Here is a 14063-nt window from a genome sequence, read left to right as displayed (position 1 = left end):
ACAGTGCATAGGTATCAAAACTAGATTTGAAACTGTAAATAACCCTCAATAGCTACACCAGAAATTTGCAGGCTAGATATTGTTTTTGATGAATTTACTTCCTCTCCCCACCCAAAATGCTGTGTTATAAATTTACAGTATTAGTCTATGTGAAATATAGAAGTCTTTCTATGAACTATTCACAGCTTTAAATTATAGTTGTGTTTAATCTATATAAACTTTACTGTAATAAGGATCCATGTACATACGTATGTAAACAGTAGCAGTTTCTATAAGATAAACTTGTATCCTAAACGTTTTAAAGTTACAATTCTCTAAGCTTCTCTAAAAAAAACCTTGGTCTCACAACTTTTGCAGCCCAAAATGCTTCCAGCTGGGAAAAGTTTTATTCTCATACCTACATGAGGGGACATTTTAAAAATTGCAAATAGGGAGTACAGGTAGTTTTTCAGTGAGATCTGAAGTGAAATTCCAAGAACAGGAGCTATTTAAGTTATGAAAATCTGTTTTCAAACTTCAGGAAGCCATTCACAATAGATTGTAGAAGTTTCCTGTTTTAGTCTAAAACTAGATAGTTGTTCTGTGACTTCTGCTAAAATTGTTTATTGTTTCTCTGACTTAAAATTTTCTGCTCTGATAGTCTTCTGAGGTAGCTGTGAAATTAAAGCCTGATTTAACAGAACACTGAGGCATCTGAAAACAGAATATAATAATGCATGTACATTGCTATTTCAGTGAAAACGTTTGACTCTACCTTTGAGTCAGCATTAGGCACGTGCACAAATTGCTTACAAAGCTGATCCTAAAGTGATAAGCTACAAAAGTCTGTACTAAAGCTGAAGAAGTCAGAGAATCTCCAAATATGTTTAACATACACCTTAAATCTAAATTTTGAGGTCACTTTGAGTGGCTGTAATTCTTGCCAAATGGGAGTAATTTCAAATGTCTTTTCTTTCTTGTATGGACATTAAGTAGCCAGCAATAAGCTCTAATTTGTTGATTGTTTTGTATTCTAGTTTTGAGATCTTGCATTTGAACATAATTTACAGAAATACTGACAAGGTTGCTTGTTGATCACTACATTTCTAAGTGACTGATATCTCATGCTTACAGCATATATGATACCTGGAGTTTGGGGTTTTTTTTTTTTCAAGAGAAAGAATTATTTAAGTCACGATTTGGTAAAGATTTGTTTTTCATTTTAATCCTATGAGTTTCTCCATTTGAACTTTGCACAGAGACAGACACGTACACAAACACATATGCTTGGTATTTTAATTTTAGTGTGAGTGATATACTTTCAATAGCTGAACCAAAATTAAGAAATAAATTCAGGGTGGAACTGAGATACCTAAAATTTTTCTCACTGGAATGAGGAAAAAATGATGTTTAGTTAACATTTTAGTTTTGTGAACAGTCGGAATAGCAGATTAAGTGAAATACTAGAGGATGATGAGGGAATAGTAATTGTGGTGTCTTTCTCACATGGATTACATCTCCCAGTAGACAGTGCGAGAAATTATACATTTATTATGGCTCAACAGAGGGCCCTATTTGTCTATAATTTATTTTGAAGATTCTTTTCTTAGTTCATCTTGTTCAAAAAATTACCCTCTATAGGGAATGAGTTGAGATTTGGAGAGAAGAGAGTGACCTGATAATGCGATGATTAGGACATTCACGTAAGGTATGTGGCCAATAGGCCTTCCTGCAGTTAATTTGCAAAGTAGAGTATCTGGCCTCAGGGACTTCAGTGGACTGATGGATCAGTCCAGGTTCTGTGGAGAGTTGGGTTCAGATCTTCTCAGCCAGCAGTGTCCTGTACAAGTGCTGGTGATGCTTAGCAAAGAGATGAAAGATACTAGTGTTGTCATTGAGTTTTTCTAATCAAAACTATTTAGTGGGTCTTTCAAGACAGCATTTATTTATTTTTACAGTAAACTAACATTTCTAATAAGAAAAAAACATCTAGCTCTATGTACCTATATACTTGCTTTTCAGAAAGACTTTTATTATCTTTGAGATGCATGTAAATCCAATTTTATTTAATGCTTCTGCTTGCTTATTTATGATATATTGAACTCCACTGATTTTTACCTTTGTGAGCGTAAGTTGACTGCTTATTCTAAGTGGAAAATAGAACGATAAAGACAATTGCCCTAGCTTGAAAAATCTTTAATGTATATTAGTAGAACTAAGCTAACTGCAGTATGGTTAAGCGTATTATTTATCTGGGAAACCATATACCTGAGTCCAGGATAAGCCCTGTCTTTTTAATTTTGCAAACTATAAAAAAAAGTAACTCTTAATTCTGTGCCCAAAATGCTACAATAAAAACAAAAATCATGCACTTTAAGATAATTTAATGACGGTATCTGGTAGTTCCATAAGAGAAAGGGTATGTAATGCTACCCTACAAAATAGCTTTTGCTGAATCTATGCTAGCAGAGACTTGTCCACTTTGTCAGGGTGGGGTTACTGGCTAAAATCCTTCTGGCTTATGATTTATGCACAGTTGTTTTGAACCCTGCTACAAAGTGATCATGGAAACACTTCTGAAACAGCAGCTAAAATAAACTATATAAATTACATAAAATGGCTGTTCAGCATTTAGGGTGGACATCTTGAATGCGGAATAGTAGTAACAGATACTGCTGCTTCTTTGCAGAAAAACATGATTCTTCATCACTCTTGAGAGGATGATGCAATATCCTTTAATCAAAATGTGAATTTCCAATTAATGAGTTGAGCCAATCTGAAGGTTACTGCTACCAAAAGGAGGCCTCATTCTGCTTTCATCCTTCTGCCTGTTCCTGACCATGTGCTTCTGCAGTTTATTTTATGCTGACATGCTCATCAGACTTTTTCCTCAGTGACTGGGAGAAAACTAACTTGGGGTTTAAAAAGAAGGAAAAGAAGTGGATATTCTTCTGCTGGGTTAGTGAATTGAAACAGGTCACAGAAAAGGTCAAGGTGTGGCATAAGGGCAATGGTGAGATATGCATTTGACCCAGCTGTTTATGAAACCACAACCAAGGAAAATACACCTCAAGATGGTTTGAGAAACAAGAGAATTCTGTGTAACAGATGCAGAGATGCCCTGGTGTGCACAGTTACAGATAATGCGTGTATGTTTTCATGAGATGTGATGCTTATGATGTCAAACTCAGCATTTTGCTTTTGTAAGGATACTTGTTCCGCTACAGTCTCTAATCAAGATAAAGCATTTTTCACCTTGAAGGTGTTTGCATTTACTTTCTTGAAAACAAAGTAGGGCCTTTCAAAAACTCATGAAAGTCAATGGCAAAACTTTAAATCAGTCCTTAAATATGATTCTGGTTTGGATGAGGAAACACATTTCCCTGGTCATCCTTCATGGTAATGTTAAGAGGAAATTTTCTGGAGCACAACTGGGAGCAAGACACCAGTTCGGTCTCACTGAATTGCCTTCCAGTGCCTATCTCTGTCTTGCCATCGAGTGTGTAAAAGAAAAGGAAATGGCAGCCTCTGTGAATAGTTCCCTGTCTTGCCCCTTAGCACACTGTAATGAATATGTCTTAAAATTTAAAAAAAAACCCTCCTAGAGTTATTCTATGAAAACCATTTATGCTGTGACGGTCCATTTCCAGTGTATCAGCTGCTTTAACATGTAAAATTACAGCCAATTTTAGAGAACAATGATGTGTACGTGTCTGTTCTAAGTTAGTTTGTGGCATTTCTGAGTACTTTCTTCCAGTCAATTTTAAGAAAGAAATATTTTTTTAAGAAAAGAGAGGGTCTTGAACATCTACTGTGTTAGCCTTGGGGGAACCTCCTATCAACTTGCTATCAACTTTTCTTTCGTACTGTGTACAAATGTAGAACAGAATTGGAAAGCAAAAGTAATTTTTGATGTATAAACTAGCCTAAATTGTCCCATAACAGAAAGTACCAGCCATGCATAATGTGAACACATTGGTGCTGTGGAATCTGTGTTGTCAATCTGGACAGCTGTATTAAGTCAGTTTGAAAAGTGCATTTTCTGCACATACAGATTTCACTTTTTTTCAGTTCTTTGAAGTGCATTTGTTACGGTAATTATCGTGAGTAAGAACAGTTAGCTACCTCTTTGCTATTCTGGTGCTGCATTTGATTTATTTAACAGATACTAGTTCCCATTGAATCTCTCTAGCATAAAGTATAACAGCATACATTTTACTTTGCCAGTCAAAATGCTGGTCTGTGTGGTAGTGTCTTTCCTGCACCTGACCTGTACCAAATCCTAGATGTGGTTTGACCCTGTGTTTCCAGCTTCCAAATTATTTCTGACACATAATTGAAAGAAGCAATCCAGGAGACTCTTTGTCAGATGATTGTGTCGTGTAAACATGACTGTGTCTTCTATCAAGTAAATTCTCTTTCAGAGTACAAAGCATTTGACTTTAGCATTCTTTCTGTGTTAAAATACACATAGAAACTGAAATGCTTGAATGCAAACAGGAGAGTTTCTGTTTCTCATGTCAGTTTATGGCCAACTTCTGCCTGGGTGCAAGGAGCAGGGGAAAGCATGCCGGACGGTGCCCTTTGTGAGGCACAATGCAGAATCTTTTAAAAAACAGTGGATGAAAAGAATGCAGGAGGAGCTGTATGAGAGTAGGAACTTGAATCCAATGCAGTTTAGTGTGTACCTGTTCTGGTTTTGCAGTTGTCTTTTATTCGGGAGCCAGAATCCTATCTTGGTTGCAGGTTAGAAATCTGGCGTGCATCTGTTTGCCTCTCAGGAACTTTGCTGGCCGGCAAGGATCATTCCTTCAACTTTCAATTGCCTGAGTTATCTGATCTTAGATGAATTTCAGCACTTGTTTATAGCATGCAGTAACTTCTTGCCAGCAGCTAGTTTAGTGTTCCAGATTTCGAAGTGTGCTCTGTGCTGCTCTGGTTGGGAGGCTGAGGTTTTCAGTGTGCTCTCCAGTTGTGCAGCTTATCTATACAGGTGAGCATTACACTGCTTTGTTATTTTACAGTTAACGTAGGCACAAATCTGCTCTTTAGGCATATGCTGTTCAAATTGGCAGTGCAATGGGAAGTTCTGTCCTTTCCATCGCTTAACTATATAATGGGCAAATGATGAATTGGAGGGCTGTAATTCGCTCTCTGCTACTGACTTGCACCATTACATGGTGATTACACATGTACATTGCTCTCAGCTGTGTTTTCAGTTAAGCAAATATCTTATTTCTACCACAGCTGACACACAGCCCTTGGAAAGTGCAGTCCTCGTTAGTAGTGGTTCTTGCTGAATTTTGCTTACCAGGTAGGTAGCTTGGCTGGTCTGTCTCGACTATTTTAGTAAGTGAAAAGTATGAAACAATTATTGAGTGTTGTATTTTGTAAGGGTGCACAAGTGCAAAATGGGATCTATGGGGTTTTTTTCTCCTGCACTTGACTGAAATCTTACTTATGGTTTCTTAATCAGTGTATGGCATGATTGTTTCTTCTGTTTTGAGGAGTGCTAAGCATCTTGGAATTTTCTATGCTTGCAGCTGACAGCCTGGAAAAGTGTAGTGTCCTCTTTTTAAGCTATTTTCTGTCATGTTAAATTTTATAAGCCACTTCAGAAGAATTATGTATTTCCAAGACAACAAAATGTGAAAGTGAGGTATGCAGTATGTACTTCAGTTTCATTGGGAATATTGAAAGACATGATTAAATATTTTAAAAGTATACAGTGTGAATTTTAAAAATACAATTGTGTTTGGAAATAGTTTGCTGTTCATTGAGCTGTCTGGTACATGCATATTGTAGCTTCTGCATGACTCATCTTTGTAATTCTACTCTGAAATAGCTTTTTTCCTTCATTTTAAAGTGAAAAGTTGAGTTTCAAAAAAAAGAACTTTGCAAAATTAAATTATAGTACATTTTAAAAATAAAAATCTCTTGTTTATAAATAAGATTCCATAGGATATATTCTATTTCTGTTCTATGTTTCAGCTCTGTAAGATCCTCCTAAAGCTGCTACAGCCCAAATTACCATTTTGCCTGTTTTATATTATCTTTTTTGCTTTAAAACCAATAACATAAATTTGTATTTTCTTTTCTTACAATTGCATATTTATTCTGGCTGAATTCAAGTTGCATCATACCACTGAAATACACTATAATTTCTCTGTAACAAAATGGGTCACATTCTTAATGAGCTGTTCACTGTGAGCATCTGCTTGAGGATGAAAATAATTGCTTCCAGATGTTACCATTTCAAGAGGGGACATTTACTTTAAATGGCACTTTCTTTCAAAGCAGAAGTTAGACTCTCTAGATGCAAGAGAAATTGTCAGCTGTTTTAAATCAGTGTAGTTCCATTGAAAACAAACCAGGGATAGTCAGCTATTTTGTCTATTTTAAGGAAGGAGTTTTATGCCAGTTTACACTAGCTGTGAATATGATTCTCCAGCTTCAGAGCAAACTGTAAAATTTTGAGTTCATTAAAAAACAAAACAAACCCAAACCACAGTATCAGCTGCCTTCACGCTCACTTATACCAGGTGTAGTGCCTTAGTGTTCACATGGAGCTACTGAACTCAGAATGAGAGGAGTGTGGTATTACTCTCGGTTGCATAACTAACTGTAATTTGAGAGTCTATAGAAAAAGTAAGGACTAATGCCAGATGGTGCACTCAAAGGATAGATCTTTTGTTAAAAATTTCTAGAGGGATGCCATGCCTCCTTGCCTTATTAAGAAATCTTCCTGTTGTATCATGGAATATCATGTCAGTGTCAAAATAAATTCTAAATGTTGTTTCAGTTCAGCAGTGAATGGAGTCTGTCCATGGGGCCAAAGTTACCTCATCCTGCTAGCCTCTTTGATATTCAGTGGCTTTATTTCATATTAAAGTTCTTATTTATAGCTATGCCTTAACATAGCAGACTTCTGCAGATTAACAGCTGTACAGAGCCTGTTCCAGTCTGGACTAGAATGTGCCTCTGGAACTTGTGCAAATTAGTGGTGTTTTGGAAGATGGAGGAGTTATTCATAATTATAACTGTAATTTGTAATCACCTTTGTAGAAAGCAGCTACTACCAGGATTTCATTAGGTGACTGCCTCTTACAGTTTCTCAATTAAAAGAAGTCAGTGCACTACCTTTTCTTGATTAGTGCTTCATTTATTTCATTCAGAGAGAAAAAACAAACCATGAGGCTACATTTCTGTTTATTTTCCCATCCATACACAAATATCATTGTCAATGTCAGCAGGATTGGGCATGGTGTTGGGAATAGTGGGTGGTTTAGATAATTGGTGTTGCAATGCAGATGCAAGTTTAGTACTATTTTTAATTTGGGCAGTATTCCCCACCAGACTAAAATAATTTACATGTAGATCAGATTTGGGTTCCAAATAAACTTTAACTGTATAATTTTTAAAATAACCCTTGTGGCTTCCTTGGCTCCAAGCCATGGTCTACAATATACTGTACAATTTGTGGAAGAGGAAGAGATGAGAAAAGGGTGATGGACAGGGCAGTTTCTGATCACTCAGTAACATCAGCGTAGATGCAGAATAACTATGGCAACTTCAGTTAAGTCATTTCCGTGTAATTCAAAGCAGAATCTGCTGTGATTCCTCAGTGTGTTTCATATGATCAAAACACTAATGTGAGTTAGGAATTAGCATAACATTTTTTAACTATTTAGAAACCTATCTTCTTTTGCAAAAAAATAATTAGACACTTGGAAAGTTATGTATTGATTTTTCAGTAAGGCTTAAACTCCTGAATGGATTTTTTTTTTTTTTTTCTCTTTGAAAATGGAGGCCAACAGAAACACTTTATATATATAATACACTCTGTTAAATTTTGGAAGATTTTTTGCTTTGGCTTTCTTGAAAACTGAAAGATCCAATGCAGGTATGAATATTGAATGTTTTCCAAACGCAGTAATATCGCTCTGTCCAAAGTATGCCTTTCTCTGCAATCTGAAAAACAAATTTAGGGCACACAAGCAAAAGTCATCGCTGATTGTTTCTTCTTTACGCTGTTACTCAGTTTAGACATTGCCTCTTATATTCCAGTTAGGGCACACCACTTTTCATTCACTGCTGTTCCCTCCACAGCGTGTAGCCTTCAAAAGTTAACAAGTACTACATGGTGTAAACGTTCAAGTACTATTAGCATGACTGCAGAAACATTGCTTGTCTTTGGTACTCTATTTTGGTTGGGGTGCTCAATGTAATACTAAAACGTAGCTATGTCTGATGAGTATTCTCAAAAGTAGCCAACTGTTTTGTAATGTGTCATGTGGTATTATGTAGGTTTCTGTTTATTCAGTCTCAGTATTGTTTTCTGATTTCATGTCTTGTCTGAGGATTAACTCTGCCACACATTTTGTTGAAATAGGGAGGGGGGGACGCAGTAGATTATTGATTAACATGGGAGAACATTTAGGTTAAAATAGCTGCAGAACTTGGGAAACACGCAGTTCAAACAGTTGAAAGTATACACACCATGAAGAGAGACAGAGAAATTTGCTTTCGTATGAATTTGCCAATTGCTCCTTTTTTTTTTAGTTACTTTTTCTCTCTGCAGTAAATGCTTACATCAAATCTATCTTGCTGCATTTTTTGCATTGTAAACCAGTAACAAGTGTGACCTTTGAAGAGGAGAATCATTTTGCTTTAGTATTAAAAGAGTTAAACACTGGGGTAGAGACTTTTCTATGGGTCTGCCAATAAATCATGTAGCATTCTGAGAGTGTTCAAATAAATAACTGAAGAAAATGTTCTGCTTTGCTTTCAGGAGTTGCTAAGTCGAACATCCCTAGAGACTCAGAAATTAGATTTAATGGCTGAAGTTTCAGACCTGAAGATTAAGCTGGTTGGTATGGAAAAGGAACAGAGTGAATATGAAGAGAAAAAGAACAAAGCTGAGGTGAGGTTTTTTATTAGCCTGTTTTCTTTTTTTCTGTTGTGTCTAGTCTATGCTGTCATACACCTGAGCTTTTGAGCCGAAATCAGCATGCAGTAGGATTTTCCATGCTTACAGCACAGTTGGTATCATTGATCCTGTGAACTCGGTGAGGAATATGATTATGCATTTTTGGGATATGGTTTCTTTTCCCCTCTCTCATTATACTTCAGAGGCTGCTGTTTGGCTTTAATCAAAGCACAAAGTCCCTTCCAGAAACATACATTACAACTGGCATTCACTTAACCCTTTCCTTTCCACAGAAGCTGGTCTGGCATGGCTGTGCGAGGCCTACCAGAGCTCTTCTATTTCTTCATTTATATGACAGAGAAGACTGTCAGCTCAGTAGTATCAGGGGTGCTACAAAAACTTAGATGATCACTCTTGGTGATTTTTAATGCATTCATGGCACTTGAGAAGGAGAGAAGGGGCAGGGCATTTTCCTCAAATGAGCCATTCTCCCTGTGATTACATAATAAATGGTGTAAAAAAATTACATGCATGGAGGCAATTCTAATCCTTCCTCCCCTTCAGATGTGGAGAGTTCTGGACATCAAAGAAGCTTTGTTTTTTACCATATTGGTTAAAAAAGAGTATGAAACAGGGAATCATATGAACAACATCCATTTCGTGATAGTGAGCAGCAGGTGAAAGCTGGGAAGGAAAGTGATTATGGAAGAGAGTAATTCTTAGGAATTGCCTCAGTGGCCTTGTGAGGGGATAAACTAGCAGGAGAGGATTACCTGGCAAGGGAGGCTTACTAGGTCCAAGATTTATACATTGCTGACTGAAAAAAGACTTTATGTTCCACATTGACTTAGAAGAATTTGAAATCCAGGCAGTGTTGGAAAACTGTTTGTTCTTCATAATGTTGCTATTGGAATATTTGATAACTATGCATAAGTAATTTACCTGCAGTGATATAATACGTTTGGGGTGTGGGGTTTTTTTGACTTATTTATCCTCTGAAGTTTTCTTTAGAGATTAAAAGATAGCTTAAAGAGAGCAATTTCTGGCAGAGATTGCAAGCCAGAGAGGCACCAGCTGCTGTTTTTACCATCTGGGGCCTTCTCAAGCTCTTTCACCCATAATCGTCAGTGTCTTGTGTACAGAAGGCCTAAGCAGTCTCATACTACATGTAAATCTAAACAGGTCTGTGCAGCGCTTGGCTGCTACAGATGGCGGCCTGCTCCCAGCAGCCGCCTTCCCAAGAGGCCTTCAGCACTTCCCATTACATGTCAAATACCAGCACAAGGCTGCCTAAATTATTGCAGGACATGCACAGTCAGCCTGACTCTTAGAAAGCAGCATAGTGTTTGAGTGCATTTGCATTGACAGGACTTTTAAGTACCCAGTAGGTCTGGGGCTGTGATGAGGGTGAGGCTATGGCCTGTGAAATTCTTCTGCCGCTGCAACAAGGTGTGTGTTCCCCTTGGATGGAAAAGTTGAGCTTTATTGGCCTGGAAGCCTTTGTTGTATTGCTGAGTGATAGGAAACGTTCCTGCTGAGATGGAAAAGGATTCTAATCTGATGGTAAAGTTGAGAATCATTGTGTTAAGTATGCTCTGAATTATTAACTACCCCAAGATGTGATTAGATTTCTGGCCTGTTGAAAGTCACAGACCTGTGTATACAAAGCAAGGAAAATGGGTTTGGTAAGTAAACTTGTGGGAAATAAACATTTTTGTTTGCTCGTTGAGCCATTTTAAAAATTATTTCAGATTGTCCTGAATAAGCATTAATCCAATCTGTCAATATAAACAGGGGTTGCTTTCAATCAAATTGGATGCTGACTTGAATTCTAATGCTTTAACCTTATTTCAGGTCCTTTTACTGTAAATTTTACTAATCTATCAATACAACACAATTTCAAACATCAGAATAAAATTTATTAATATATTTTCTTTGTGCTATTACACTACAGCTGCTGCTTAAATTCAGTAATAGTTTGGGTGTCTTCCTGAATCCTTGCCTCCACTGCCGGACTAAACCACTCTTACATATGCAGACAGTCTACCTTTAGATTGCTGTTGTTTATGAATACACAGTTGTGTTGTGGTGACCTAATTGCTTCAGAGTGAGACAGTTCTCCAAACTGACAATGACTGAATGAAATTAATCTTGCTGCAGTTGTATCTCTGAATGTCGAGGCTACTACAACATGCTCTTGCAGTGTATAATGCCTCAAATAAAATTGCAGTTAGTATTTTTACGTAAGTGGAACAAAGCTATGGGTGACAGAGCTAGAGCCTTTCTTATAGACTGCAGCTGGCCAATTGCTGCTTTCAAGACTGAGTTTAGGATTAACAGGTGAGCAGAACAGTGATTTGGTAGATTTGCTACTATCAGAAGTAATAGGCCTCAGTTTTCGCTTTAGTGCATATGTTAGAGGCATGTAGTAGTTAAGCCATTTTAAACAGCTTGTTAATTATACTCCATGGCTGACTCTGCCATTTCTAAATATAATAATGGGTTTTAAAAAGTTTAAAATTAAATGTGACCTTGCAGAATAATTCAGCTAAAACATGTTTGCTGTGTACTCTAATTTTGTGTCGGCTTATTTCACAGCAGCTGTTTCCAGTCACACAGAATTTATCTATAGAATTATTTCTCTGGTTGGGTTGGGGGGAAGCAAAGCAAATTAAGATATCCTTCCAAATATGAGCAAGTTTTAATGTGTCAGATTCGTTTCACTTTATCTTGTGCAACTGTGGTTTAGTTTTGGTTTTAGTTAGCAGCAAAGAGTTTATCAAGCATCTCTAACCTCCTCTCAAAGGTATTAATTTCACACTGAATGCCACTTGTCTCTGGCTCTTCAAAAGCACATGCTAAATTTAAAGTGCCATTTATTTATATAGATAACACAGGGGCCAGGAGAATAGCTGCTTGTAGATGGACTGTCTCACTCTTGTCTTTGTCATTTTAATTCCTTTTTTGTGGAATAATGTTCTGCTTTTGCCACAGTGATGCTGTGAAGGTTTCTGAAATCCCACCTGAGGGAGTTTGTGTAGCTTTTCTCTTACCTGAGAAGTCTTAGAAATTTTGGAAATAGCCTTTCTTAACGTAGCAAGGTATGAGCAAGCAGCATTGTCAAGTGATTAATTGCAGCCTGTGTGCGTGCTCTGAACATGGACAAAAGAGACCTTCTATCAGTATCAGGAGACTGCAGAAGTAATTGTCCATTTCCACTTGCTTAACAACCCTTCTTCTATCCTACTGGGTTTTTTTCTTAGCATGGGATAAATTTTGTGGTTTTTACTTTTTTGTACTGAGGATTTGAAGTTTGCTGTAAGGTGTTGGGAAGTGTTTTGTGGCTTTTGTGTTGGCACTACTGAATTAAATATGTAGTGCATAGTTATTTGCAATTTCAAAGAAACTTGGGTCAGCGAGCCACTGACTGCCCAGTGGGGAGTTTGGTGTGTTGTCTCACCTGAATCAAATTCAAGATATAGTATGTTGGTGTTAATAAATTTTCCTGCTGTGAAAAAAATCTCAAAAATGAGAAGCCTTTTCTACCTTGAAGCTAGGAACAACTGTAAAGGCAGATATTGCAACTGGAGCTCATCTGTTTCTCTTCCATAGATCTCTTATCCTTCACTGGGATAAGGATTTCTGCCATTGCTGTACTGTCATGTTTGCCCTGAGGGAAGCCTCTGTGGATGCCAGAGTATTTCCCATTCCCATTTTTGATGTGAGGCAAAAGAGAAAAGAATTACAAGAAGGTAGCAGAAATGTTTCTGAACTCTCCCACGTTGCCATAACTGGAACAGCTGTCAGTTTGCGCTCAAAACTCCATGCATCTTGTTTGAGCAGTGGTTCTTCAGAACCTTGCATGGGTTAACGGTGTTCTCCATCAGAGACAAGTACAAACTAAAGCCTTGGTGCTTAAAAGAAAGGAAGTGAGATGGACGTGTGTCCTGACGATTCAAATCTCCGGTTGGTACTGCTCAGTGAGGTGTGTGATTGTGGACATGGTGGTAAAAAAGAAACAAAATCAAAGCATGGAAGGTGGAGGGGTTGTGGATAGTATCTAAACTGTAGATACAGCTAGTAGTATGGGTGCTCTGATAAGAGGATGAGTTAGCTGGGGAGATGTTCTCCATACCAGTGTCCTACTGTGTTGCTGCAAAGTGGCTAATGTAGCTGCTGAACATAAAAGGATATGGTTTCACCTGGGGGAGCTTTTCTTAACCTGTGCAGCCCTGGCAGAACATGCCCACCTGTAAAAGACTGGCTGTTGCAGAGTTGGTACGCTACGGCCCAGTATTCTTTCTAAATGTTTTGATTGTTTATGGCACTAATCCTCATTTACGTGCACTGAAGCTTCGCTGGATGAAAGAGGATGAGGATCAGACATTGTGATCCTGGTTGAGAATAATATGTTTGAAGTAAAATATATGCAACTGCTTTTCTGGATTTTTGTCTTAAGCACAGTGCCGGAGAAAAAAATTAATTTATATGAAACTCTTTCACCGAACTGATACATACACTTTTGAAAGGAAATCTTTGTGAATGTTTAAAGTTGACTGTGGATGCTGATGCAGTTTGAGATTGGTTGTGTTAAATACTTACCTGGTTGGAATAGTGTCCTGTCCTTGCAGTAGCTGTTCCCTAGCTTTGAGATAACAGGAGGACCGTTGTGCATTGTAATGAAGAAAATGAAAAAAAAAAAAAAGCTATGTCATTGGTTGTTCTGTCCACTAAAATCTTTTTCACTCCTTTGGGAGATGGATTTTATCAGATTTATTCCACTTGAGTAGATTGATAAATCACAAAACATATGTTGTTAATGTTCTTGAAACTTAAGAGAAAGACAGTCCAAAATCGCAATACCTGAGGAAAAAACCCAGCACTATTTGCTACTGCTTTAGGGAATTTAAATTAAATGTTATATAGGTTTTAATACTTGTCTTTGCTTTGCTTTCTGTAGCTGGATATTTTTGTGTGTATCACTGATACACACAAATCCAAGAAGCTGGCCAGCAAATCGATGCACTTCAAAGTCATTACTTTTTATTCTGTGGTATCCTTTGATTTCTCCTCTGTGTGTTGCTTAACTCTTTCTCCGTGTCAATATACTGCCTAGCTAGCAAGCTAGATAATGGAGTTATTTTTCTGACCCATG

The 14063-nt window shown here is 37.4% G+C and overlaps 1 protein-coding gene across 1 annotated transcript in view; it reads left to right on the top strand.

The window, feature by feature from the left end:
* The window catches only part of PPFIBP2 (PPFIA binding protein 2), a 106244-nt gene that overhangs the window by 60784 nt on the left and 31397 nt on the right, over positions 1 to 14063 (top strand). Inside the window, exon 6 of the mRNA XM_074841643.1 lies at positions 8771 to 8902. Coding sequence (XP_074697744.1) covers positions 8771 to 8902 — 132 coding nt within the window. The remainder of the gene's footprint in view (positions 1 to 8770; positions 8903 to 14063) is intronic.

The sequence above is a fragment of the Strix aluco genome, chromosome 16, assembly GCF_031877795.1.
Source record: "Strix aluco isolate bStrAlu1 chromosome 16, bStrAlu1.hap1, whole genome shotgun sequence".
Lineage (NCBI taxonomy): Eukaryota > Metazoa > Chordata > Aves > Strigiformes > Strigidae > Strix > Strix aluco.
Note: the sequence above shows the minus strand (reverse complement) of the source record. Positions and strands in the feature narration are given on the sequence as shown.